Source organism: Crinia signifera, chromosome 4, assembly GCF_055691185.1.
Source record: "Crinia signifera chromosome 4, ASM5569118v1, whole genome shotgun sequence".
NCBI lineage: Eukaryota > Metazoa > Chordata > Amphibia > Anura > Myobatrachidae > Crinia > Crinia signifera.
In genome coordinates, this window is record NC_139220.1 from 82065062 (window position 1) to 82092868 (window position 27807).

Consider the following 27807-nt stretch of genomic DNA (forward strand, 5'->3'; position numbering starts at 1 on the left):
TATTTGGCTTCAGGAACACATACACATAGATCTTCTTTATGTTTCTGTTAATACAATTCTTCAAGCAAGCGAGAACCTCTTACTTTTTCACAATTTCATTAAGTCTCAATGGAATGTGACCATTGAATAATGACACATAGGGGAACTATTAGACTGAGAGTTAATGGGCTGAGTGAAATTCAAGCACACAAACAGAATTGTAAAACGAGGGTGTGGTAAATAAATCTCCTTATGCCCGATACTGGTATGCATAATAAAACACTCAATTAACTGTTTATTATTCTCTTCCTCTATCATTCTTTGTAAACAGCTGCCAGAAAATATTGATTATTAGCTTATTGTAAATTGGGCATACTGGATACTGTTTGATATAACAGGTCGGTGAAGAAAACAGTAAATAGAACAATAAGTATACAATGCCAGACTGCCCATGACTGACCGGCAATACATCATTATGTTACAGTGGGTTCTTTAAAGTATGAGCATTAACCTAGCTATGGTATCTATAAAATAAATCCAGGTAAGCATATTGTTACCCCTTTGCAGTCCAAATATTTTTTTTTTTTATTCAAACAGTCTGGTTTTAATGTTTAAATTAATTGTAATTTTTTTTATTCAAAAATGGTCTACATGAATGTAGACCAGGGGAGGATTTCCCGGTGGGTCGGTCCGGATTTCGGACACTTTCCCCCTTACTGGGCCTCCACTGTCTCCCCTGGCTGGGCCGCGTCCGCTAACCGCAGCCACCAACTCCTAGGGGCAGAGTGACATACCTAGTATGTTAGCCGATAGGCGCCGCAGAGAGAGGTTGACTGGGAAGGTTGCCAGTGATAAAGATGGTGATGGCCCGTGGTCCTTGAGGAGAGCTACTGCCCATGCCCAAATGCAGCAGCTCCTCCTCCTCCATGTGGGACTTTGCATCACAGCGCCGAGCGGGTTTGACACTAAAGTCATCAGACAGCCATTATTTACTCCTGCACAAAGGCCCTTATTCAGATCTGATCGCAGTAAAAATTTGTTCTCAAAATGGGCAAAACCATGTGCACTGCAGGTGGGGCAGATGTAACATGTGCAGCAAGAATTAGATTTGGGTGGGGTGTGTTGAAACTAAAATCTAAATTGTAGTGTAAAAATAATGTTACCAGTATTTACCCTGCACAGACACAAAATAACTCACATAAATGTAACTCTGTCTGCATATGTTTCATCTGTCCCACCTGCAGTTCAAATGGTTTTGCCCATTTTGAGAACAAATTTGGGTACTTATGTAATATCTGGGCTCCCGGTTTTCTTATGAGACCGTGTCCGCTCGCCACGCTTCGGGCTCGCTGCGCTCGCCACACTATATAAAATCAACTCTATGCGTAGTTGGATAGTAGGGGTATGAAAAAAATGGGGTGCATTTAACATGGGAGTCCAGATAATACATAAGTACCCAAATTTGTACTGTTATCAGATCTAAATAAGGGCCAAAGTATGGTCTAACCTCACTGCTCCTGCCAGCATTACCCCCCCCCCCCCCCCACCGGGCAACCCGTTAGCACCATTGTGTGTCTTCCCCGGGCAACCGGTCAGCAGCACCCCCCCCCCCAGGCTGCTCTATGATTTCTCCCAGCCCAGATTCAGTTACCAATCCGCCCTGATGTAGACCAAAGTGGCTCACCATTGGATCTGCTACTAGTGCTAGGGCTGTTAAGCCTGACTAGACATTGGACCTGAAACGGTTAATATCACTTTTTGATGCATTGCGGGCTCCTAACAATTATTACAACAATAACAGATTAATTTGACAATTGATTAAAGCAGCGGTTCTCAAACTGTGGGTTCTGACCCCAAAGTTGGTCCCCACCTGCTTAGCATGGGGTCGCGACTCCATGTTGCTGACCATCAAACTGATGACTTTTCTAATCTCAGTCAGTGATTCAAGGAGTCTGAACAATCTGTTGAATTGATTGTTATATTAGACTCGTCATATCATTCTGTGCCTCCACAATGCTGCCATGTATGTGCGGTCTGCTGCCTACACATGTGACGTGATGACCTTCTGCATCAACTTGCTGGGGTCCCGTAAATATTTTTATTGTCTGATGGGTTCCCAGAGCAAAATAGTTTGAGGAACCCTGGATTAAACAATAGGGTCGCTGAGGGGCATTAAAATTAACGAGGATTTAAATCTAGATAGGTCTTATAAATAATAATTATTTTAATATATTGAAATTAAAACTATTAAATATTATTTTTCATTCCTGCAAATGGGGAACACTAGACCATGGGGATATACAGTAGATGCATAACCAATTTATTGCAATATTTTCACTGCTAAATTTACTGTAATTATTTGTTTTTTAGGTACTTATGTATTATCTGGGCTACCATGTTAAATGCACCCCATTTTTTATACTATCCAACTACGCATGGAGTTGATTTTATATAGTGTGGCGAGCGCAGCGAGCCACCGTGCCCGAAGCGTGGCGAACGCACACGGTCTCATAAGAAAAACGGGAGCCCAGATATTACATAAGTACCGTTTTTTATTAACTTGGGTATGTGCTATCGAACTGAACTTAGGTGGTTATTCAGACCTGATCGCACTGCTGCAAATTCGCAGGCCAGACCATCCTGGCTGTAGGCTGCCATTGGTGGGTGTCATCCGGCCATTTATTGGGAGTGTCAGGGCCCAAGCATTTTTTCAGGAGGGTATGTGATATCATATACGGCCCTGATCAGCCTGTTTCTATCACACTGGCCAAGTAGGTCCTGCTATGCACAGATCACTCTATGGTAAGTGGTTATGAATGTATGTGCAGCTAATCGCAGGACTGTGATATTTTTGCAAGCTTTTTTCAGGTATGCACAGGGTGGGATTTCACTATGGCTGGGCGGGGATTATTTGAAAATTAACATCCCAGTGATCAGGTCTGAATAACCCCCAAAAATGGTTACATTAATTGAATTAATATCCCCTGCAAAAAATGACTCAAACAAAACTAATGTCTGCAAAATCTCCAGGACAGAAGCCTATGTATCTTTTTTATTGTCTGGCCACAAGATGGCTTCCTCATCTCCCGGAAACCATCTTGGATAAATATTTTTTATAAAGATGCATGTGCAGTAATTACAGCAAAACATAGAATTTATTTTATCTACAGAAACTATAGCAAATTGTCCAAGGTTAGGAAGTTTAAGACTCATATCCATAAGCCATAATAAACAATATATATACGTTAACATTTTCAGTCATTTAATTGCTGTAGCTGAGATATAAATCTGCAACGAATTGATCTAAAGGTAGAATTGGATTTCAGATGAGTGCAGTTCAACGAAAAGCAACATAATAAATGAAAATAAAAATATGCCAAGGTTGCCAGGCAAAAAAAAGCAGGAGGGCATCAAACTATTTTCTTTCTTTCACCTTGTTGAGTAAGTGACCTTATTTCCTAAAGAGAAAAATGTCCCAGTCAACTTGTCAAATATATCCACTATGTATCTTCATATAGCAAAGAGCGTGACAGGGTGTCTGACACAAACCTGTCTTGGTAATAAGAATGAGGGGTAAGAGAGACATTTGTAATTGAAGGTGCCAGTGATCCTTTTTTTTTGTCATGGTAAGTCTGTCCTGTATGACAAAATGGATTGATGAGAAAATTACAGAGAGGCTCTCCGACACAAAATCTAATTTAATGTGCCAAGATAGGAAAGAAAAACTCAGCACAAGTTAAATCACGGTAGAGACATTAAGTTGACAAGATATCTTGGGTGTGATATATTGCACTCCACCTCTTTGAGTCATCATTTAGGGATCTTCTTTTAGGAAAGGACAGTGTTGACTGTGGTGGGTGGGTAAGGTCATTGCTTGTAGACTTAAGTTTCTGTATTTTGTTTCTTTCCGTCGGCTGACTCGGATTGGATGGATGTCTCAGTGGAATGGTCAGTAGATCTTCTGCTACCAAGGAGCTTTCTGGTTTAATTGTCTGACTGGACAGCTGTTCCAGTTGTCCATCAAACTGAGTGCTGTGGCGCTTTAGTGGAGGTGGGCTAAAATTCTGGAACCTTACAGTCTTCACCTGCTAAATGACAGCAAAAAATATGAAACTTTATCCTCCAATAGAAAAATAGCCATAAAGGCAAAGCACTGCAAATATTAGATAAGGTATGTACAATGTACCGTGATATATGATTTGTTCTACGTTGTATCTATGACTCCTTCCTCTCTAGGTTTAAAATAAAAATTAGGTACTTGTGTAGTTTCATGGAGGCACTGCCCGTGTATTGCATCATGTGCAAATCGCATGCAATTTGCCTACGATTTGCATGCAATGCGATTTAGCACACCCCCACTATCCACGTCATCCCAAAGAGCGGTGAACGCACGTGTCCTCCTGACCTGTCCTCCTGATAGTGGGATAATCCAACTATCCACTACAGCGTGGAGTTGATTTTATAAAGTGTGGTGAGCGGACGCGGAAAACGAGCCCAAAGCATGGCGAATGGACACAAAATACTTGTGTATTACTTGCTGTGTATTCCGTGTCCCCTCGTGGGGCTCGCTGGGCAAATCGATTTGCATACGATGCAATCCGTGGGCAGTGCCACCGTGAAACTACACCAGTACCGAATATTATGCCCACTCCCCATTTTACAAATAATGTGGCCTAACAATGCATTCGGGTTGCCACAAAATTTTGGGCCACACTTGTTCTATATAATAATAAAACATTTTTTTTTAAATAAATGACCAGGACACCCATGAGACCTGCTCAGGTAATAATATTTATACTACATAACCCCAAATATGGTAAAACAGCTATAGGTTCACACAGCAGCCCCAATTTTCCTATTACATGCAGCAAATGTTTGCACAATTGCATGATATGGGGGTTATTCTGGTTGACTCAAAAAGCTGCAAATTTTGCAGCTTGTGTCATTTAAACACCCGTATGAACGCCCGATGCACACACCCCACCCGCAGTGCTGTGCCCGAACGGCTGGCGAATAATCACTTTGCCCGCTCGCACAAAGAGGCTAAACATGCGCATAAATGCTTATGCACATGGATAGTCTCTAAAAATCAAACACACACACACACACACACACACACACACACACACTGCCTCCATGGCCACACACACGCACACTGCCTCCATGGCCACACACACACGCACACTGCCTCCATGGCCACTCACACACGCACACTGCCTCCATGGCCACTCACACACACTGCATCCATGGCCACAAACACACACACACACACACACACACACACTGCCTCAATGGCTGCACACATGCACACTGCCTCCATGGCCACAGACACACACACACACACACTGCCTCAATGGCCGCACACATGCACACTGCCTCCATGGCCGCACACATGCACATGTCTCCATAGCAGGGCCAGACTGGCCATCTGGCTCTTCTGGCAAATGCCAGAAGGGCCGATGGCCTTGTGGGCCGATTTTTGCAGCCCACATGCTGCGGGGGCCAGGCAGGAGGGATCAGACTTGTGGGCAGCCGGGCAGGAGGGAGCTGCTGCCCTGCAGACACATGCTCTGGCAGCCGGACAGGAGGGATCTGACTTGTGGGCAGCTGGGCAGGAGGGAGCCGCTGCCCTTGTGCACGCCCGTGGCCCGCCCCCTTCCCCTTGGGGCAGAAGCTGCCTGCCGATCAGACGGAACACGACTACACCCCCCCTCAGCTGAGAGAAGAAGGTGCCCTCTGCTCCAACCCCACTGGCAGCAGCACGGAGCAGGGAAGCACTCCCTCCCCCATCCCCAACAGCACAGCACCAAAAATTTTAAGTGCAGTGGTACTTTTGGGGGCATTGTGTAAAGTCAGGTGCACTAATGGTGGCATTAAGTTTATAGGCAGGACTACTGGGGTGATTACATGTAGCAATGTGGCATAATATGTAATTGGCATAACAGTGTGTATCATATTGTGTAATGGGCATAACAGTGTGCAGCATATTGTGTAATGGGCATAACTGTGTGCAGCATATTATGTAATAATGGGCATAACTGTATGCAGCATATTGAGTACTGGGCATCATGGTGTGCAGCATATTGTGTAATGGGCATCATGGTGTGCAGCATATTGTGTAATGGGCATCAGGGTGTGCAGCATATTGTGTAATGGGCATCACGGTGTGCAGCATATTGTGTAATGGGCATCACGGTGTGCAGCATATTGTGTAATAAAGGGCATAACTGTATGCAGCATATTGGGCATCATGGTGTGCAGCATTTTGTGTATGGGCATTACGGTGAGCGGCATTATGTGGAATGGGCATTACGGTGTGTGGCATAATGTGGAATGGGCATAACAGTGTGTTCCACAATGAGCAATGAGCATAACGGTGTGTTCCATGATGTGGAATGGGCATAACGGTGTGTTCCATAATGTGGAATGGGCAGTGTAATGCCACATCTCCTTTCCATGAGGCAATGCCCCCTTTTCACAGCGTGGCTTCGCCGTGCAAGGGTCCCGTCTGCTGCAGGTGGGCCTGTGTACTCCAAATGCCAGGGCCACTTTCTGGTCCCAGTCCAGCCCTGCTCCATAGCCACACACACACACACACACACACACACACACACACTGCCCCCTTTGCCACACAAGCTGACCCAATAGCCGCGCACAAACATACACACACTGCCCCCATAGCTGCACGCTGCCTTTATAACTGCACCCATACACACACACACACACACACACATTGCCCCTATAACCACACACTTGCTGTCCCCATAGCTGCATGGGCAAACTCAAACTGCCTTACTGACTTACACAGCCACCCACCTTACTGACAGATACTACTTACTTATACAGACACCCCTTACTGACCTATATCAATGACACAGACACCCCTTACTGACAAATACGTTTTACTGATACAGACACCCTTTACTGACAGATATCACTAATGACATAGACCCGTCTTACTGAAACAGGTTCCATTTACTGACAACAAACACACTTATACCCCTTTTACACCAAAAACGCTGGGTCGCACCCGGGTTTTTGATCCCTGCTTCAAGCCGGGTGCGACCCGGCGTTTGCTCCCTTTTACACCGCCCACAGTCTCCCGCCACTTCTTGGAGATGACATCATCTCCGATTGCCGCCGCTGGGACCCGTACCGATGAGCTGGAGGCAAGCCCAGCACTAAGGTAATCTGCTGGGCTGCCCCCAGCCCCCGTGCACCCCCAGCCCTTGTCCGGGGGGGTGAATGGATGCCGCACACAGGCATTCATCCACCTCTTCCGCTGCCGCTGTCTGCAGAGTATAGCAGACATCAGCACAGGCTGTGTGTGCCCCCCGTCCAACCTGCGGACACTGCGGTCCACAGGTTGTACGTCCCCCATTGATTTAAATGGGAGCCTGGTTGGATGACCCGGTGTACCCATTTACACCGCCCCAGGTCCTAGCCGTGTTCTACCCAGGTCAGGACCTGGGTAGAAGTCCTGTGTAAAGGGACACGGTGTGTCCCATTTACACCGCCGCTGACCCGGGCTGACCCGCCGAAGACATGGGGTTTTGCTGCGGTGTAAAAGGGGTATTACTGACAGACACTGTTTTCTGACACAGACAAGCCTTACTGATACAAATACACTGATATACTTACTGGCACAGTCACACTTACTGACACAAAGACAAAGTTATTAACACAAACACCATACATCCCAACTGTACCAATTATAGAAGAACAGTCCCGCTATTTGGCGAATGTCCTGCAGGCAGCTGGGGGAACCCGAGTCTACGGCTACAGCTGATCTGTTCAATGCAGGAAAGGAGGGAAGGAGTGTAAGGAGGGGGTCTGGGGCTGCCCAGTCACTAAAACAGCACTGGGCACACCCCAAAAATGTTAAAGTTGAGGGTTGTGGCGATGGGTGCGATCCTAGGTCATGCCTGCCCCTTAGCCCTGCCCATTTTTGGACCGGTCGTGCCAAATTAACTATTATAATAGTTGAGAGGTATGCAAACACCCCTTACTGACAAAAAACTCATATTGACAAACAAAGTGTGTTTGCATCAGTAAGGAGTTTCTGACACCCCTTAGTAACAGATACCACTTACTAGCCAATACTCCAACTTCTGACACAGATTTCACTTAATGACACAGGCACACTTCCTGATACAAACACTTACTGACAAAAATACCATTTACTGACAAATACCATTTACTATCAAGGAGATTGGATTTAAGGTGCTCAGCTCGACTGTCGGCAGCTTGGTCGAGTATGTCCAAACTCGGTTTTGCTACAGGTGATAGATAGACCAGCGCTCTGACTATGTTAATATGCCCATACATATCAAGGATCCTTGATAAAGGCCCCACCGGGGTTGAAATGCGTTGGGACAGACCACCACTTCTTCACACACCAGCCCCAGCACAAAACCCGTTGGGCTGGACTTTTAGCCCCCCCCTTTTTTCCCCATCCCTCACCCCACCACTTATTACCCCACAGGTCCCGTATGTTTGTATGCAGTTAATACATTCATGCAATGTGTCAATAAATATACTTTATCACTCACTACTGTGTACATCCTATCTTTAGTACCATCTGCACATAGGAGTTCATCAGCAGGCAAACAAGGTACCCCACAGACAGTGTATGGGCATATTAACACAGTCAGAGCGCTGGTCAAATTTAAATACCATTTACTGACATCACCTATTGGCACATTATCACATATACTTACTGACATACACCCTTTACTGACACAAACACATTTACTGACTGATAGCTAGCCCCTAACTGACACACACACACACTTATTAATCCATCATGCATTGACCCAGCGCATGAAGACACAACCTTGCAGAAAATAACATCCTCATCCTTCCTCCGGACTTCAGGAGGTGACTGTTTCAACAAATAATGCTACTGACATTACTAGTTATTAAGGAGTGGAGGGGGATGTGACAGGTGTGTGAGACAGTGGTCCAGATGGCAGACATCAAATAAGTCTGTCAGCGGGCCCCCTGTGATCCGCAGGACCCTAAACAACCGATTTGGCCTTATACTGTAGCAGTAATTCCGCTACCACTGCCATTACAACTCAGGTACCAAATATGCTAAAAATGGAACATGCTGTTTAAGAAAATAAGTGTTATTTATGAGAAAGGTCATAATTACCTTGTCAGAAGCACTTTTAGGTGTGTCTGGCTTCACCAGTATGGAAGGAGGAGCAGATGTTGGCTGTTTCAGTGGTGAGTCATATTTTGCTGTGTACTCTTTGGGATCAAAAGCAATAGAACTAGCTGCAGAGTATCTTCTGTAGTCAATTGGTCTACCAAACAGAGGTGACGCATCACTCCATGAGTTGGGCCTCGAACACGTATCAACATTGGCTCCAACACTGGAATTAGCTGCATTAATAAAGATCTGTTGAGGCTGAACAGTGATTGACGGTATTCTGCTTATGGCCACTGGATGCGATATAGGGCTTGTTGGCACGATCTTCTGAACAGTCAAATCTGAGAATACAGTATATACATATAGAATTTAATATCTTTACACTGCTTTAAACATAAAAAATAAATAAAAGGACCTATTTCTGTTGTATATTGGAATGCAGATGCTTCCAAATGTGTCCTTTTACAAAATGTAAAAAAAAAAGGGGCAATCATTTCCTAGAAAAACACAGCTAGTAAGAACATCACTTTTACATTTCAGGCATAAATACAATTTGAAGCTCTTGGTTCTTGGAACTGGCAATTACGGCCATACAGTATTTACATAGGTCAGAAATAAAATACACATTTACTAATATTGAAAAATAAATAACAAAATCAGCTGTTATTAAATGTGTGTTTTAGCCCTGAAAACAAAGCATCGATTTAGATAGATATTCTTTTTTTAATCAATTCAAAATCTGTGAAAATGAACCATTAGTAAATATATCTCTAAGTAAATAAACCCCTAAAAGACACAGGAATATTTACTAAGATTGTAGTTCTAGTTCAGATGGGATGTTGCTATGGGCAACCAATCAGATACTATCTATTATCTGTGGAATGTGCTAAATAAATGAGAAATACATTTTGATTGGTTGCCCATACCAACATCTCATGTCCCATTTCCCATCTTAGTAAATTTCCCCGACAGACTCAGTGTTCATGTAAAAGGACTGAAAAGTGGTGGACAACATACAAATACAGTAACAGTACTATATATTTATTTCTATTTTAGGTCAACTACAGGAAATGCACATTCATAGAAAAAAAAGGTTTTGTTTTTTTGTGTGTTTCAAAAACATAATTATTTCCACATTGTTAGTCATTATAACCCCTACCACAGGTGTAATACTATATTTTCATACATCCCAACATTGAGAAGGGAGGAGGAGGGATGCTGTTGCGCGCCTAAGGCAGAAATTTTGGTCCCTTGGCCTAGCTGGAAGGGGGCGTGGCCTGTACACACGACTCTCCCATGAGGCCACATCCCATTTTCTATTGTCTATGTCTATTCACGGGTGACAGGAAGGAATCACAACTGCCTGCCGTGGGACACTGCCAGGTGGGACGTGGGAACCTCCCCAAAAAACTTAAAAAATTGAAGGGCCAGATGTATCAAGCTTCAAAAAGTGATAAAGTGGAGAGTGATAAACAACTAGCCATCAGCTCATACCTGTCATTTTTCAAATCCAGCCTGTAACATGACAGGTAGGAGATGATTGACTGGTTGTTTATCACTCTCCATTTTGTCACTTTTTGAAGCTTGATACATCTGGCTAAGTTTCTTATTATGGAAAGAAGCAAGGTGGGCTGGATGTTCCGATCACTGTTAGGATTTTCTTCTCCATTGAAGGAGTAACTAGTAGAAATTTGCAGAGTCCCCCATTGAGGGGGCGTGTCATGCTCCACCCAAAGGGCGTGTCTAGTTCCATTTTTGGAGAGATTGTGAAAAGAGATTTTGAACGTGGCACCTAAAATATGTGATGTGTACTGCTACATCTGAGAGGAATCTTTTAAAAGGAAAGGAAAATTGGAGACAGTATGTTAACACACTTGCACATTGATCGGTACATACGAATAATCAGTCACCGGTCCCAGTATACCTAAGGATACTTGCGCATTCTTTAAAAAGCCTACAAACGCTTTTGTCTACATATTTGCATAGATATGAAGACAACCATATAAAGCATTAACATCTAACAAATATGAAACTGTACATATTGCTAATACTATTTTTTCTACATTTTAAATGGATATCCCCAGGTGGTTTATTTGTATTTATTGTGGATCCTGGATGTCATTGTGAGTATGCTTAGAGATGGAGGCAGATAGTGTGGGGATGTGAATGAAGAGACAAATCGTAGTAGGAGGAATGCAGATGAGTCTCCAGTTAAAGGGGTCTGTTGAGGCTTGTTTTTGGGAATAATGAGAGCATTCTCTTCAGTGACCAGAAATGCTGGATAGCAAATGGGACAAAAGTTGGAGTCAGGGCTTCCACTTGAAATAGTGGGGCCCGGGACTGATTTCTAGTCCGGCGTCCCCCATCTCCCCACATCATTGTTTATCGCCCAGCTCTGCTGCTGGCTGGCCCTGTATATATATGTATATATATATATATATATATATATATATATATATATATATATATATATATATATCTATATATATATAATATGGTTTTGTGGTCTGGAAGAAGGAGTAAAATCTGAAACGTCACCTGAACTTTGTGTGAAGTTGCTTTATTGAAACCCGTGTGAGTGCTGCTGTGAAAACCCATTCATTGCAGCACCCCGGTTGTTATGCCATGTTTACTGTGGAGTGCCAGGCTCACCCTCCACTATATATATATTACAGTTTTTCAAAGGTGAAGCACTCCAAGTGATGATGTAAGTATAGCCGGCGCCAGGCACATAGAAAATTAACAAAAGCACTTACCCCTTCAGGGAAAGGAATTTTGAGCCAGCACTCGGCAGTTGTTGAAAGAAAAATAGTGTTTTAATGCAAAGACATAGTTGCAATGGTGACAGCTGTTATCCTGACAGCTGTTTCAACTGCTCCTCTAATGAAAACTGCCAAGAGCAGTTGAAACAGCTGTCAGGATAACAGCTGTTACCATTGCAACTATGTCTTTGCATTAAAACACTATTATCCTTTCACCAACTGCCGAGTGCTGGCTCCAATTCCTTTCTCTGAAGGGGTAAGTGCTTATATATATATATATATATATATATATATATATATATATATATATATATAAAGATAGATACAGAAGTACCAACACACTCACCATTCCTATGAACCGTGCAGTGGTGCAGTGGCCTGTGACCACACACTCTATTAAATAAAAATACAGGGGTACCGTACATCCAAGCACAGACTTGCAGAACATGTACTTTAGATACACACCACAATTACTGTGTACGATGCAGACACGTGGAGAACAGGCCGCCTGGGTGTCCCCAGATACATTACTGGTGGGCTCCGGGCGAGTGGGTGGCGGCTTTGAGCGAGAGGTGGCGGCTCCGGTCAAGGAGGTGGCGGCCTCCTGCTTCTCCGCTCTCAGGAGAAGAGGGAGCTGGCAAAGGATCTGTCACCTGTCTGTGCACAGTAGCCGAGGTGTACACAGGCCGCCGGCAGAGCTGAAGTGTCGGCCCAGGTGGCTCCCAGCTCTTTAAAAACTTTTTTGCACTGCTTAGCAGGGGGTGGAGCTAAGAGACCGAGGGCTCCAGGTACCTCAGCGGGGTAGTCAGGGGGTTGCAGTGGGTGCAATGAGCAGCCCGGACCCTTCACTCTGTCGGAGTGGCCGGGCATGGGACAGCTGTGTCCGCAGCACCCCCAATTGGCGGCCCTGATTGGAGAAGGGTTAAGGCAAGCCTTCCAGATCCCCAGTAAGAAAGAAAATTGGGGAGATGCATTATGAAGGCACATATCATGCCATTACAATTGCTTGTGCTTTGCCAGGGAGCAATAACGATAATATATATTTACATGTTGGTTGCTTGACTCATTAGCCTAGTGCATAGATGAATACAATTATTGAATGGTTGATTATTGAATAGTTGCATCAGTTTTCCCATGAGCCCGATGAAGATAGTTGTGGGTAATGGTAGAAATCGCTGGAGGAAATCTACAAGGAAGCCACCTGCTTGAAAGTAGCAGTAGAGTGGGAGGAGATTCAGAAGAACATGTTTTCCTGTATTGGACAATGGCCCTGACTAGGAGACTCTGTTTAAATGAAAAACAAAAAACAAAAAAAAAAAACTGCTGGGTTTTGGAGTCTCATGTCCCAGAAGATGCAGAACAGTTATGCCTGGCCCATAATATGGGATGGTGGAGTCCTCAGAAAGTTTCAGTGAGCAGGAGCTCTAGAAATATGCATCTAGTATATATAGTAGTCATGCCATGCCCCCTTCAATAACACAGAAAATTGGTTTTAATGTGATTGTCAAGCAGCCATGAAACACTAGATTTACTGACTCCAACAGAGTCAGTCAGTAATACCCCTTTCACATTGCACTTTTAAAACGGTATATTATCGTTTTTTCCCCATTTTAAAACGTTTAAGGCTGCAATGTGAAAGTGCCAGAGTTGATTTACCGGTTAAAGATAACCGGTATTTCAACACGGTTAAAAAGCAGAGTCCTACACGTTTTAAAGCCGTTTTTTAGGCAGTGTGAATGGCTCTATTTCAATGGCTTGAAATGTGTCCCTTGGGGTTAAACGGGTTGAATTTTGAATGGTATTAAATGATTTTTAAAAGGGTTTTCACCTGCAATGTGAAAGGTCTCAAGGCTCAGACCCGTTTTAAAGTCCCATTTAAGAATACCGTGTCATTACCCATTTCTGCAATGTGAAAGCAGTATCACCTTCCAAAAAGTCATTGATATTTGCCTTTCAGTAACTACAATTTTAGTTTGGCTTGTATGCCTAGGTGTAAAGGGAGTACAAGCCACACTGAAGAATTATTATTTAGCAACAATGTGCCTTAAGTGAGAAAATAGAACAATGGGCCTGCTTCAGACATCAAGTTATCAAGGCTGCAATTTTTGCAGTTGGAAAAAAACATGCTGCACTACAGGTCGGGCAGACGTAACATGTGCAGAGAGAGTTAGATTTGGGTGGGGTGTGTTCAAACTGAAATCTTTATTTCAGTGTAAAAATAAAGCAACCAGTATTTACCGTGCACAGAAACAAAATATCCCACCTAAATCTAACACTCTCTGCACGTTACATTTGCCTCACCTGCAGTGCACATGGTTTTGCCCATTAGAGAAATATTTTGATGCATGCTGAATCAGGCCCTGGCTAATGATGATGATGAAAACCACATGCAATCAAGAGCCACTTATGGAGCGGGGCTTGTATTTGTAGGGGATGGCGATGGCGACGCCAGCCGCCATCCCCCGCCACCCGCCATCTGTATTTGCGAAAGGGGACACGCGCGCACGAGATGCGCACGCGTCCCCTTCCGACCGCTTCCTCCGGGTCCCCGACGGCTTGTCGGAGGTCACCCGGGGTCCCCACCGCCTCCCCGCACCCCCCTAACCCTGTCCATCTCCCTGAAGCGGAGATGGACAGGTTCCCCTCGCCCCGCCGCACGGAAACTGAGACGCGCGTGAGCGTGAGACGCACGCGCGTCTCAGTCAGATGGAGAGCCGGGCTGCTGGCGGATCGCCAGCGGTGACAGTCTGGCGATTCGCCAGCAAGAGGGAGCCCGGCTCCTTCTGTATTGTAGATTGGGCAGTAAAAAAGTACCAGACACTTTATCACTTCTCCTCCCTTATCACAGCTTCATACATCTACCCCTCAATCTCCTAATAGCGGGAATATCCCGCTGTAATTGGGATATTTGGGAGGTATGTGTACTGTAGTGTATAATGAGGTTTGACTGACTTAAACTGTACATATGCCTTGGTTTTGTCCATCTGCAAAAATTGCGGCCTTGCTGCTAACACGTCTCACTGAGGCATACCTCCTAACAGTCCCGATTACCGCGGGAATGCCCCGGTTTTTGGGGACATTCCCGTGTCCCTCCCATGGCCGACAGCATCCCGCGGCGAAGGGGAGGCTGTTGGGAGACCCTCGGTCGGCTGCTGAGCAGCGGAGAATAAACCCTGTGCGCATGCGCACAGCGTCTATTGCCGCAGCCAGGGGGCTGGGGGCATGGCTAGAGGCTCACAGAGCCTCTGGGTCATGCCCCCATAGCGACAAAATGGGGGCGTGGCCTTGCGGGGAGCCTCAAATATAGGCCATGCCCCTTTAATTAGGCAACACTCCCCAAATTTTCGGCGGGCCTCTGGCGCATCCAGCTGTCCCTCCTCCTTCTATTTGAAAGTTGGGAGGTATGCTTACTTCTGGGTTCACTTCTCAAATTCCTAGCTCCTTAGCTTAAAATATAGTTTACTGAAACTGAGCAGAACCAGCTGATACTGGTTACATGTCTGGATGATGCATACTTTCATAATGTTATTCACAAATGTGTTTTAGCATCACACTGCTGTTTTCTATGGAGGATTTTAGCTATTCTTGTACAAGTGCTTGGAATAGACAGAAATTACAACAATGGCATATTCCGGGGTAAATGAGTTTTAACTAAAATAAAAATACTTCAGTTTATATTTAAACCAGTTTGTTTATATTAATTCAGAAGGAGGTAAGCCATATTCATGATATAGCTTACCAAATAACATTTTAGTTGAGATGCACAAATGAATATAATCCATAAATAAAATGCAAAGCATAATTACAGTACACCTTATGTGTTTGATAAAATATTGCTTAAAGTTATGACTATAAGATTAATATAAGCTGGTTAAGGTGGTAACCACCCCCATTGGGCAGATGATAAGCCTGGAGAAGAGATAAACTTGAGATAAAGTGGAGATAAGGTAAAAGGAGATAAAGCACCAGCCAATGAACTCCCTACTGTCAAACACAGTTCATTGGCTGGTATTTAATCTCCTTTTAGCTTATCTCCACTTTATCTCTTCTCCAGGCTTAATAATAGATTAAGGGCCCCCATACATTAGGCTGACTTGTCTGAAAGACAAGTCGGACCTAATGTCCTCTGAGCTCTTCCGGCTGCTCCCTGGGAGAGCTCACTACGATTTGGCACTTGATGTGCCATTTTTCACATGGGATAAATTGCATGCGATTTATCTCATGTAAATTCCCGGGGAGCTGCAGGGGGTCTGGAGTCCAAGCTGGATGGGGTCCAGGGCGGGCAGGAGTCTCCACAGTGTCCGGCTGGATGGTCACTACGGAGACCGTGTGGTCAGCGGCGGCAGTGTTTTGAAAACAATTCAAACTATAGGCTGGCCGCTGAGAGAGGATGCGCTCTCAACCAATCAGCGACCTCGTTGATGATTGGCTGGGAGCGCTCTCTCCCTCAGCCAATCAGCGGCAGGCCTATCGTTTGAATTGTTTTCAAAACACTGCCGACCAGCGCAGTGTTTCTGCAGAGCCGCCCCGGACCCTGCACTTGCCCCCCACCCCGCCGCCCCACTACCACTACAGACTAGGTCCCAAGTCGGGTGGTCGGACGTGCAGCAGGTCCGACCACCCGACGCAGATCCAATACGCACGGGACTGCGCATCGGATCTGAGGGGATCCGACTGATCTGGCCGAAATCGGACCAAAATCGGCTAGTGTATGGGCAGCTTAAGATTTCTTATATTTATAAAATCCTTCATAATATAGTACATGAAGTTAAGAAATGTCTGATAATGATTGACATCCGTCACGGGTAGAATATTCAAACAAATCGCAGTTGCTAATCAGAAATATATTCATGGTTTTATGAACAAACAGGTGTGCCAAACTAATCCAATTACATTTTATGAGGTGTCAAATTGTAAACTGGATTTTGGTAGTACAATTAATGAGATATATATTTTAATTATGCAAAAACATCTGGTACTGTTACACACACACACACACACACACACACACACACACACACACACACACACACACTTATATTTATGATCTTGTGCAAAAAGCTAAAGACCTAAAAGTAATAGTAGTAGTGTCCATACTCAATAAATTATGTATTATAATAATTATGCTACACAGAAAAAAAAAAAGACATGACCCAGCACAGAATAATTTGGATGAACTGGCAAATACATGTAAGCTAATGCATACAGGGGATGGTAAAGATAAAGCCATTACATTACATGATCATTTGGATTCAATATGAAAAATAAAAATGGAAAACGGAATAGTAGATAATAAGTTGATTACGAGCAATCAGCCCAGGCAGCTGCTGCGAAGAAGAATAAAAATGTTTCATAATGTCAATACCTAATTTTGTATACACATAAACATAAAATATAATTTAATTATATACTTTATGGCTTTCTTGTATTTCAAGGAGGTAATGTACTGTTAGTCTAATTCATGTACATAAATGCAATTGCAATTCTCTAGGCCACAGGTTCTCAAACTCGGTCCTCAGGACCCCACACAATGCATGACATCTCTTCACAGAATCACAAGTGAAATAATTAGCTCCACCTGTGGATCTTTTCAAATATGTCAATGAGTAATGAATGCGCCTGTGCACCTGCCGGATGACCTGGGAAATGTGAACTGTGTGGGGTCCTGAGGACCAAGTTTGAGAACCCCTGCTCTAGGCTACAGAGCTGCGAGCTGCTAATGTTAGCAAGTGATGCTGTTGCACTGGAATGAACAGAGACGCCTGCCACAGCCATCACAAAGTCATTTGTATGTGTCCACACATTTGCAACCTATAGTATCTCCTATATATTTGGCTACATCTGTCACTCAAAGTGGGTGTCTGTGTCTATAACGCTCTGTTCCTGGACTTTCCTCTTAATGTGTGATTGCCTTCATCTGTTCTGAACACCTTTCTGAGAAATTAACCTGTTTAAAACAGGTGATGGCAATCATACATTAAGGGGAAGTCTAGAAACAGAGCATTGTGTCCCTCCTGGAGAGGGTCATGTTGGGAGGTATGTGACAGAGAACCAGCCCAGTGAGCCCACAGACAGTGCCAGACACCCACTGCCTTCCCATGTTGCCCAGCACTGCTACTCCACAGCCACCAGGTGAGCGCCCCCCTCCCGCGATTTGCGGCAAAACCTCCCCCCCCCGTGCGCCCCCCCCCCTCCCGTGATTCGCGGCAAAAACACCCGCTCCCCCGTGACCCCCCCTACCGCGATTCACAGCAAAAACACCCCCCGCGACCCCCCCTCCCGCGATTCGCTGCAAAAAGACCCCCCCACGACCCCTCCCGCAATTCGCGGCATAACCACCACCCCGCGACCCCCCCCTCCCACGAATCGCGGCAAACCCTCCCCCGTGACCCCCCCCCGATTTGCGGAAAAAACACCCCCCCCGCGACCTCCCTCCCGCGATTCGCGGCAAAAAGAACCCCCCCGCGACCCCCCCTTGCACGATTGGCGGCACCCCCCCTGCCACCCCCCTCCCGCGATTCACGGCACCCCCCCCCGCAATTCGCAGCAGCCCCAGGATTAAATGGCACATGCAAAACACTGACATGGCTATGGTCGACAATGAAAAAGGTTGACATGAGTTTTTGAAGATTTTTTTTTTAATTTTTTTTTTCATATTCATTGTCATGTGTCGACATGGACACCAATGAAGTGGCACACTTATGTCAACATTTACATGTGTTGACCTTTCTGTGTTGATTTTTTCTTGTGGCGATTCGCGTCACACCCCCCCGCAATCCCCCCTCCCGCGATTGGCGGCACCCCCCGTGACCCCCCACCTCCCGCAATTCGCGGCCACCCCCCACCGGAACCCCTGTGAACCCCGCCCTCCCGCGATTCGCGGCACCCACCCCCGCGACCCCCCCTCCCGCAATTCGCGGCACCCCCCCGTGATTCGCGGCAGCTCCAGAATTAAATTGCACATGGAAAACACTGACATGGCTATGGTCGACAATGAAAAAGGTTGACATGAGTTTTTGAATTTTTTTTTTTTCATTTTTTGAATATTTTCATATTCATTCTCATGTGTCGACATGGACACCAATGAAGTGCCACACTTATGTCAACATTTACATGTGTTGACCTTTCTGTGTTGATTTTTTCTTGTGGCGATTTGTGTCACACCCCCCCCACCCCCCCCCCCCACAACCCCCACTCCCGCGATTCACGGCACACACACCTCCCCCGCGATTCTCGGCACCCCATCCCGTGACCCCCCCTCCCGTGATTCACGGCACACCCCCGCGACCCCCCTCCCATGATTCTCCGCAACCCCCGCCCCGTAACCCCCCCTCCCGCGATTCACGGCACCCACCCCCGCGACCCCCCCTCCCGCAATTCGCGGCACCCCCCCCCCCAGCGCGATTCGCGGCAGCTCCAGAATTAAATTGCACATGGAAAACACTGACATGGCTATGGTCGACAATGAAAAAGGTTGACATGAGTTTTTAAAGTTTTTTTTTTCATTTTTTGAATGTTTTCATATTCATTCTCATGTGTCAACATGGACACCTATGAAGTGCCACACTTATGTCAACATTTACATGTGTTGACCTTTCTGTGTTGATTTTTTCTTGTGGCGATTCGCGTCACACCCCCCCCGGAACCCACACTCCCGCGATTCACGGCACACACACACCCCCCCGCGATTCTCGGCACCCCACCCCGTGACCCCCCCTCCCGTGATTCACGGCACACCCCCTGCGACCCCCCCTACCATGATTCGCCGCAACCCCCGCCCCCGTAACCCCCCTCCCGCGACCCCCCTCCCGCGATTCTCTGCAATCCCTCCCCTCCCGCGATTCGCAGCATCAACCCCCCCACAACCCCCCCTCCTGCAATTCGCGGCACCCCCCGCGACCCCCCCTCCTGCAATTCGCGGCACCCTCCGCGACCCCCCCTCCCGCGATTCGCGGACACCTAAGTTGCAATACAGGGCATCTTTCATACAATTCTAACCATATTTCTCATATACAAACGTTCACAAATTAAGGGGGCGCAGCCCCTTACGACGGTGTGAAGAGCGCCCGTAGGGCGCAATGAATCACCTAGTACGCAAATATGTGGCTGCACAGACTGGACACACAAGTAGCTATACACATGCCATGTGTTGTATGTTTAAGTTTGCAGCTGATGGTAGATACTAGCCACGAAAATTGTCATGACACACCTGTGTTTTTCCAACTATCCCTGTAAATGCCGTCAGAAACGAACTTCTTATAAATCACTTTTCCAAGAAGTCACTTCCACACATAATGCCCCCTTATAGTGCTGCTTACACATATCATACCCCCTGTACTGCCACTTACACAACAAAAATGTCCCCTAAAGTGGCAGTTACAGACAATGACCCAACAAGTGCCGCTTACACACATATTGCTCCATGAAGTACCGCTTACACACATAATGCCCCCACTATTGTCCCTTCCATGCATAATACCCCCTTCTTCCCCATAACAAACGTTCATACATCTACCCCAATGTCCTCTATAGTGCCGCTTGCACACATAATGTCCCCTGAAGTGTAGCTTACACACGTATTGCCCCCTGAAGTGCTGCTTACACACATAGGAAGCTATTCCGGTGGACACACATCGATGCGAAGTTCGCAGCACAGCGTGTTCATTTAAGCCCACCCGCTGCTTGCAAAATGGCCAACCACCCCCCTTTGCAGAGCAAATTCGCCTGCATGGCTGCGAATGGATGTTTTGCATTCATTCGCAGCCTATGGGGCCAAACTGTAGCTTTGCGTGTGTTCTGGAGGGGAACATGACGGGCAGCTGACATCCGGCACCCACGTCACTTGGTCATTACCATGGGAATGCCCAGCGGTTTCATGGGAATGCCCATTAAATGCTGGGCGTTCCCATGGCCGCACCCCCCACACCCCTTGTCTCCCCACACCCCTTGCCCGCAGTGCCCTGTGCGAGCACCCGGCGAACACTCTGTTCGCCAGTGCATACACATATGCAGAAATGCGCATATGCAGTTGTAAAACATTGCGCACCTATGTGAATTTGCATAAGTGCGCATAGACGTGAGTAAGGTCCATGCCTCCACTAGTGCTGTTTACAGACATAATGGCCCCTGAAGTGCCACTTCTACACGTAATGCCCCCTGAAGTGCTACTTACACACACAATGCCCCCAATAGTGCTGTCTACACACATAATGCCCCCACTAGTGCCACTTTCATGCATAATGCCCCCACTAATGCCGCTTCCATGCATAATACCCCCACTAGTGCTTCTTCTATGCATAATGCTCCCCACTAGTGCCGTTTACAAACATAATGCCCCCAGTAGTGCCACTTCCATGCATAATGCCCCAGCTAGTTCTGCTTGCATGCATAATGCTCCCTGTAGTGCCGCTTACATAAATAATGCCCCCCTGAAGTGCTGCTTACAGACAATGCCCACACTAGTGCCACTTACACACATAACACTCCCACTAGTGCCGTTTTCATGCATAATGCCCCCACTAGTGCAGCTTCCATGCATAATGCCCCAGCTAGTGCCGCTTACACATATATATAATGCCTCCATGCAGTGCCACTTACATATATAATGCCCCCATGTAGTGCCGCTTACATATATAATGCCCTCATATGCAGATGGAGCTGCCATCCTTTAGCAGGGGGTCTGGCAGTCGTACAGCCAACCGTCAACCCCCGCCAGCTGCCAGAAAGGGGTGCGCGTGTCCCCTTCTGAGGGAGCTCCCCGCCAATCCCCGCTGCTCCCTGTCAATTGCTTCTACCTCCCCACGCTCCCCCTAACCCTGCCCGTCTCCCTGAAGCAGAGACTGGCAGGTTTCCTACCGCTCGCCACCCGGAAACTGGGACGCACGTGCGTGTGAGACACTTGCGTGTCCCAGTCAGATAAAGCACCTCTCGGCCGACGGGGGCATTCTGGCGAGCACCCATAATGCCCCTGAAGTGTTGCTTATATACATAATGCCCCCATTAGTAATGCTTACATAATGCCCTCTAGTACTGATTAGATACATAATGACCCCTGAAGTGCCACTTACCTACATGCTAGTTGCCAGGACTTTCTTTCTCATGGCGGGGGTTTCCTGCTGGTTTCCAAGGGGAGTTATGTGCTTGTTGTGAGGGGGATACATGGTTGTTGCTATGGGTTTCTTGCTCATTGCCAGGGTGTTACATGCTCGTTGCTATACCACTGATGGGGGAAACCAGGCAAATTATATGCCCTCTCTCATCTCCCAGTCCTACTTGTATTTCTGTCCCTCCAACTTTTGATCTCAGTCATTTGGGACTCATGAGAGGGGTGTGAGGTCTCAACTTTGAGGGACATGGTCTCAAGGGGAAAGTGTCTGACCGCTGCAGCTGGGCAGCCCTCCCAGCACTGAAAGGATACCATGTGCAGGGCATCTATTCAGGGATCACTCACTGCATTGTGTGTTTGCCTTTATATCTAGCCACCTCCAAGTCACTGGCAAGAAATGCTCATCACTTTCCACAACATTTCTGAAACCATACATCTCTATCACACAGAGGGCTTGATTCAGAGGTGGTTGGAGATGCTATCACTGCTGCTCACATGGAAGCAATAGCACTATCTGCCCGTACCCCAAATGGCAGCCGACTGTCAATCACTGAGAAATCTTTGTGCAGGAGCAAGAAAATCCTCCACTATAGGAGCCTCGCCATTGCATGTGGGTTAGGGGCAACTGAGAATCAGGCCCCAAAACCTTATGTTAACTGATAGAGTAGACTTATGGAAGATATTCCCACATATGTAGATAGATGGAGCCCAATCACGTGCCACAGCTTTCCGCCTTGGTGCGCCGTTTGGCGAGAATGGGAAGCGATGTGTGTAAGACGCTCGCACGCCCTATTCACAGAAATGGGATGCACGCACATATGAGATGCTCACGCATCCCGGTCTCGGCAAATGGCGAGCTGAGACCCACCGGCATACCTGGCTCCATCTGTACATGACTGGCATTCATTATGATTTATCCACCAGGAAAGAGTTTCAGGTGTCCTAGGGGTAAATTTCTTAAAGCTTCTAAAAATTAAAAGTGGTGATGTTGCCCGTAGCAACCAATCATATTCTGTCTATCATTTCTCTATTGCATCCTAGAAAATAATAGACAAACTTTTAAGAACATTTAGAAAATATACCGCTTAATTTCGATTAGTGCTAGAATGGGTCAAATACAGTAATTGTAATCAGGGCTATTTTTCTGCAGGCTCCAGCAGGAACTGAGGCCCTTATTCTAGTTCACTCTTTCTGACAAAATATTTCTTAGATGGACAAAACCATGTGCACTGCAGGTGAGGCAGGTGTTACTTGTGCAGAGATAATTAGATTTGGGTGGGGTTTTACACCTGCCTCACCTGCAGTGCACATGGTTTTGTCCATCTAAGAAATATTTTGTCAGAAAGAGTGAACTAGAATAAGGGCCACAGTTCCTGCTGGAGCCTGCAGAAAAATAGCCCTGGCTATCCCCCTCTGACTCAGCAACCAATCATATTCTGTCTATCATTTCTCTATTGCATCCTAGAAAACAATAGACAAACTTTTAAGAACATTTAGAAAATATACCGCTTAATTGCGATTAGTGCTAGAATGGGGCAAATACAGTACTTGTAATACCGTCTACAAGTTTCTCCTTTCTGTGATGTATTTTCCGGAAGAGTATTTGATCTTAAACAATAGCTACATTTTGTTGAATTTGTTCACTTTAGAAAAGAGTAAAGAAGAAAAGGTACGTCATACTTTTCCTGAAGCTGTCATTCCTCCTTCGAAGAGTAGTAGGTACCAGTGCTGAGGAAGAGGATGGGTTCTTTGTAGGTTCCACAGAAGCAGATGGCACAAAGAAAGTCCTGACAGGCCTACTGATACCCGTCTCTGACACACTGCCCTGTGACGACACTGAGGCACTGCTTGAAATCCAGTTAGTGGGATAAGAAGTGAGCCTTGGTTCCGGGTATTTGGAAGGTTTCCTGCAAAGATAGGGATAGAAACTGTAAAAGACCATTTGGTGACTTAAGTGTTGCCATGAAAAGAAAATATTTCCCCAACAAATTTCTATTTTCACTTTAACTCCACTGTCACTGTGTACAGATGGAGCTGCGTCAGCAAGCCTGCCCAATCGCCTGATCTCATGTGCTGGCGCAGGTTGGCGAGCGGCGGACTGGCTGACAGGGACACACGCCGGCAGGGAGCGGAGACGAAGGCTTTCCTGCCTGTCTCTGCTTCAGGGAGACGGGCAGAAAGCAGGGACAGGCTTGGGCAGGAGCGGGGAGACAGACGGGGCTGCTACAGTCTCCAACAGAATGGGACGTGCGAGCGTCTCATGTGCACGCACCCCATTCTGTCAGAGGACGGCGGCTGGTGGGGGACAGCGCATGGGGATTCACGGCTCCATCTGTACTTGGGTATGGGTCATTGGGTTGACTCAATTTAGATCAACATGCATTGAGTCAACAACTGAAGGTTGACAGGCCTTAGGCTGATACCTGAAATAGGTCAACATGGGTAAGATCAACAAGGTGGGAAGGTCAACACAAGCATTAGGTTGACAATGGGAAGGTCGACAGTTAAAAGGTTGACATGAGTTTCACGTTTTGCTTTACATTAACTAAATACTGTAGAAATTAGGTTGAGAAATAAAAGTTGAAAGAGTCTGTTCTTTCCCTAAAACACACAGTCTAAAAGTGAAATATAAGTATACCCAATTCCTGTCATCCTACTCGTTGGCTTAATTCAGGATGGATCGCTAATCAGAGAATTGAGTTATTATCTGTTCTCATATCACAACCATGGGGTCAGTTAACAAAAATATATTCATACACATAGAAGTGGCAGAGCAGTCTGGCATTTGGGGTCGGAAATATGATGTTTCTGGGTGTGTCTGTGAGAACGCAGGAGTGCCAAGGCATTTTTCGGGTGGATCTCCGGCATCAGCGATGACCACTGCCAGCCTGATTTTTTAGCAGATCAGTGCAAGCCCTAGACTGGCGCAGATGGAAAAAACTGTTCAATGGTTACTTTTTTGTGAATGGATCTGGGAATACAGATGGAACGGGTCTCATCCTACTATCTCCAGCCCCGCCAGCCGCCAGGGGGCCCGCGCGCAGGGCCGGCGCTATCCACTCAGCTGCTCCTGCAAAGCAGGGAGGCGCCATGCTGAAAAGGCACCGTCTCCCTCCCTGCTCTGCTAAAGCTGCCTCAGCCATCACTGTCACTGCCTCCTGCACGCCACTCGCAGCGCCTGTCTGACAGCGGGCGGCAGTATGGAGAGGCTGAGCAGCTCCCTGCACCGCACACACACTGTTCTCCTCCTGCGACCTTCCACCTCTTCCTCACGGACTCTTGCGCTGAGGCATGTAGCGCTGTCTGTGAATGCCTGGATGACATGTCATGTCTGGATCCGCCCCCTAACCATTGCTCCCTGTGCCTGTCAGCTGTCAATCAAATGACAAACAGGCAGCAGCGCCACCTCCCCTTCCTTCCCTCTTCTCAGTGTGCTGTGCCAGTGCCACTGCCAGTCCTCAACACTCCGCCCCCTCTATCATCTCCCCTCTTCTTCAATCTCCTTCTCTCCCTCCTTTCCCCCTCAGTCACGAGAGGGGTGTAATGGCGTCCTCAGCATCCTGCCTAGGCAGATAGAAGAGGAGGGACTGCACAAGAGTTAAACAGTAAAAGAACAGTGAGTTTTTTTTTATTATACATGTTTCTAACAAATTTTTTAATAATTGTAGATTTTTTTATATTAATTTAGACACTTTTTTAAATAATGGGCTGGGTTATGTGCCTAAAGGTGGCCAGACATGCTGCAATCGGGCATCACATCGCACAGTACAAAAAGTATGTGCTGCACATACTTTTTGTACTGCTTTCGGATCGCACCGCACGCACATTGCATGCATGCCGTGCGATGTGATCTAGCCCATAAGGTATGCAGGAGGCTGCAGGGAGATGACAGAGACCCCCCGCACACCACAGTACAGGTATCGCGGGGGGTCTCCGTCACCACACCGCAATGTCAGCCGCATATGTTAGTACATATGCGCTGGCATCGCGGCGGGCAGGCGGCGATGTATTTTAATACATACCGCCCTAGATGAGTCCGCTGCTACTTTTCCCTCTTGGCATGGTCTGGTTAATGCCATGGTATACGATCACTAGGTCAACAATAGAAAGGTTGATATACATTGGGTCGACCACTGAAGGTTGACATGCATCAAGGTCGACACACCTGAAGGTCAACCTGGGGTTAGTTTGAAAGGGTCATTAGATTGACACAAACATTAGGTTGCCATGGGCTAGGTCGACAGTCAAAGGTCGACATGGGGTTTTTCACTTTTTTTTAAGTTGACGTGCCACAAGCAATATTTCATGCTCAACCATCCACCAGGGCATGAATAAAATAAAATAATAATAGAATAAAATAGTGCCCAAAGCATGACGAGGGCAGCGAGTAATGTGAGGGGACGCAGTGTACTTTTTCTTCTGGATACTAACAAAGGTGAAAACCCCCAAATGTTGACCTTTTGACTGTCGACCTAATGCATGTGTCAACCTAATGACTCTGTTGACCTAACCCCATTTAGACCTTTAGTCATGTCGATCTTCATGCACGTCGACCTTCAGTGGTTGACCCAATGTATGCCGACCTTCTTCTTGTCAACCCTATGACCCATACCCAATGTCACTGCCTCTCATGAGCATTTTATGTACATTAACCCCTTCAGTGCTAATCATGAGAATTTTTTGGGCTATGCTTCAGTGCCCAGACGCCGCCACCCCCCCCCCTGGTTGTTGTGTTACACCCTGCGGCCCCGGGTACTGACACGCTGGGTTGCCGGGGGTAGAGGCGCGTTGCTGGGGGCAGGGCCAGGCAACGGCTGACATAGTGCTCAGCGGCACTGCCCGTCCCCAGGAGACAGCGTGGTGTTTTTTTTTAAAGGAGCGCTCCCCCTAAAAAACTAGCCCAGCGGGGAGTGCTCCCAAACAAACAAAAAACACCACATAAGGGGTTAAAGGGCAATGCTCCCTTAAAATTGATAGAGTCTGGGTCATTTGGCAATCATCTTGGTATGTTCTGTGTCCACTGCGTCACCTCTATGGGTCAGGTATGGCGGTCCGACAGGGGGGATCCTGACGGTCGGTCTCCCGACATCGGAATCACGACTGCTGGTGCTCCGACAGGGAGGCAAGAGCAAAGTTCCTTGCGAGCTCGCTGCGGGCTTGGTGGCTTGCTCGCTCACCACAGGTTCTATTCTCCCTCTGTGGGGGTTGTGGACCCTCAAGAGGGAGAATAGCCCCTGTGGGTCAGGATCCGGCAGCACCGGCATTCGGGATTCAGACGTTGGGATACTGACCACCGGGATCCCCCCTGTCGGGCAGTCATCTGGCACCAACCCTCTATATCAGGCTTTCCCAACCACGGTCCTCAAGGCACACCAACAGTGCAGGTTTAAGTGCTATCCAGGCTTGAGCACAGGTGACTTAATTAGTTCCTGAGTGATTCCATCTGTGCTGAAGCCTGGATATCACTAAAACCTGCACTGTTGGTGTGCCTTGAGGACCGTGGTTGGGAAAGCCAGCTCTATATCCTTGTATTTATATATAATGCTCTTTTCTTCTCTGTACTATATGTCCCTACTGATTGCTTTTATTGTGTTGCATATGTGATTGCTTGCCTATGTTGCCTGATCACATCTCTATGTGTATAGTTTTTGTCTTACCTGTACAGTATCTTACCTACAGTAAATAGTATACTCAATTACTCAATTTAAATTTAAATATATATCTTGAACTATATAAAGGTACTGGTAAAAAAATATATATATATATCTAAGGTAGCAGCCTTCTCGCTACCATTAATCATGCTG

The 27807-nt window shown here is 46.5% G+C and overlaps 1 protein-coding gene across 2 annotated transcripts in view; it reads right to left on the reverse strand.

Annotated features, from left to right (window-relative positions):
• Positions 1–2675: 2675 nt before the first annotated feature.
• SH3RF2 (SH3 domain containing ring finger 2) overlaps positions 2676–27807 on the reverse strand; it is a 164630-nt gene continuing 139498 nt past the window's right edge. Inside the window, exons 9-11 of one of the 2 annotated variants that reach the window (XM_083181912.1) lie at positions 23684–23910; positions 9137–9477; positions 2676–4064 (exon numbers count right to left, since the gene is read on the reverse strand). In XM_083181912.1, the coding sequence (XP_083038038.1) occupies positions 3735–4064; positions 9137–9477; positions 23684–23910 (898 nt within the window). In that variant the 3' untranslated portion in view covers positions 2676–3734. Of the gene's footprint in view, positions 4068–9136; positions 9478–23683; positions 23911–27807 lie in introns of both variants that reach the window. The other variant, XM_083181910.1, reaches the window with a different exon arrangement.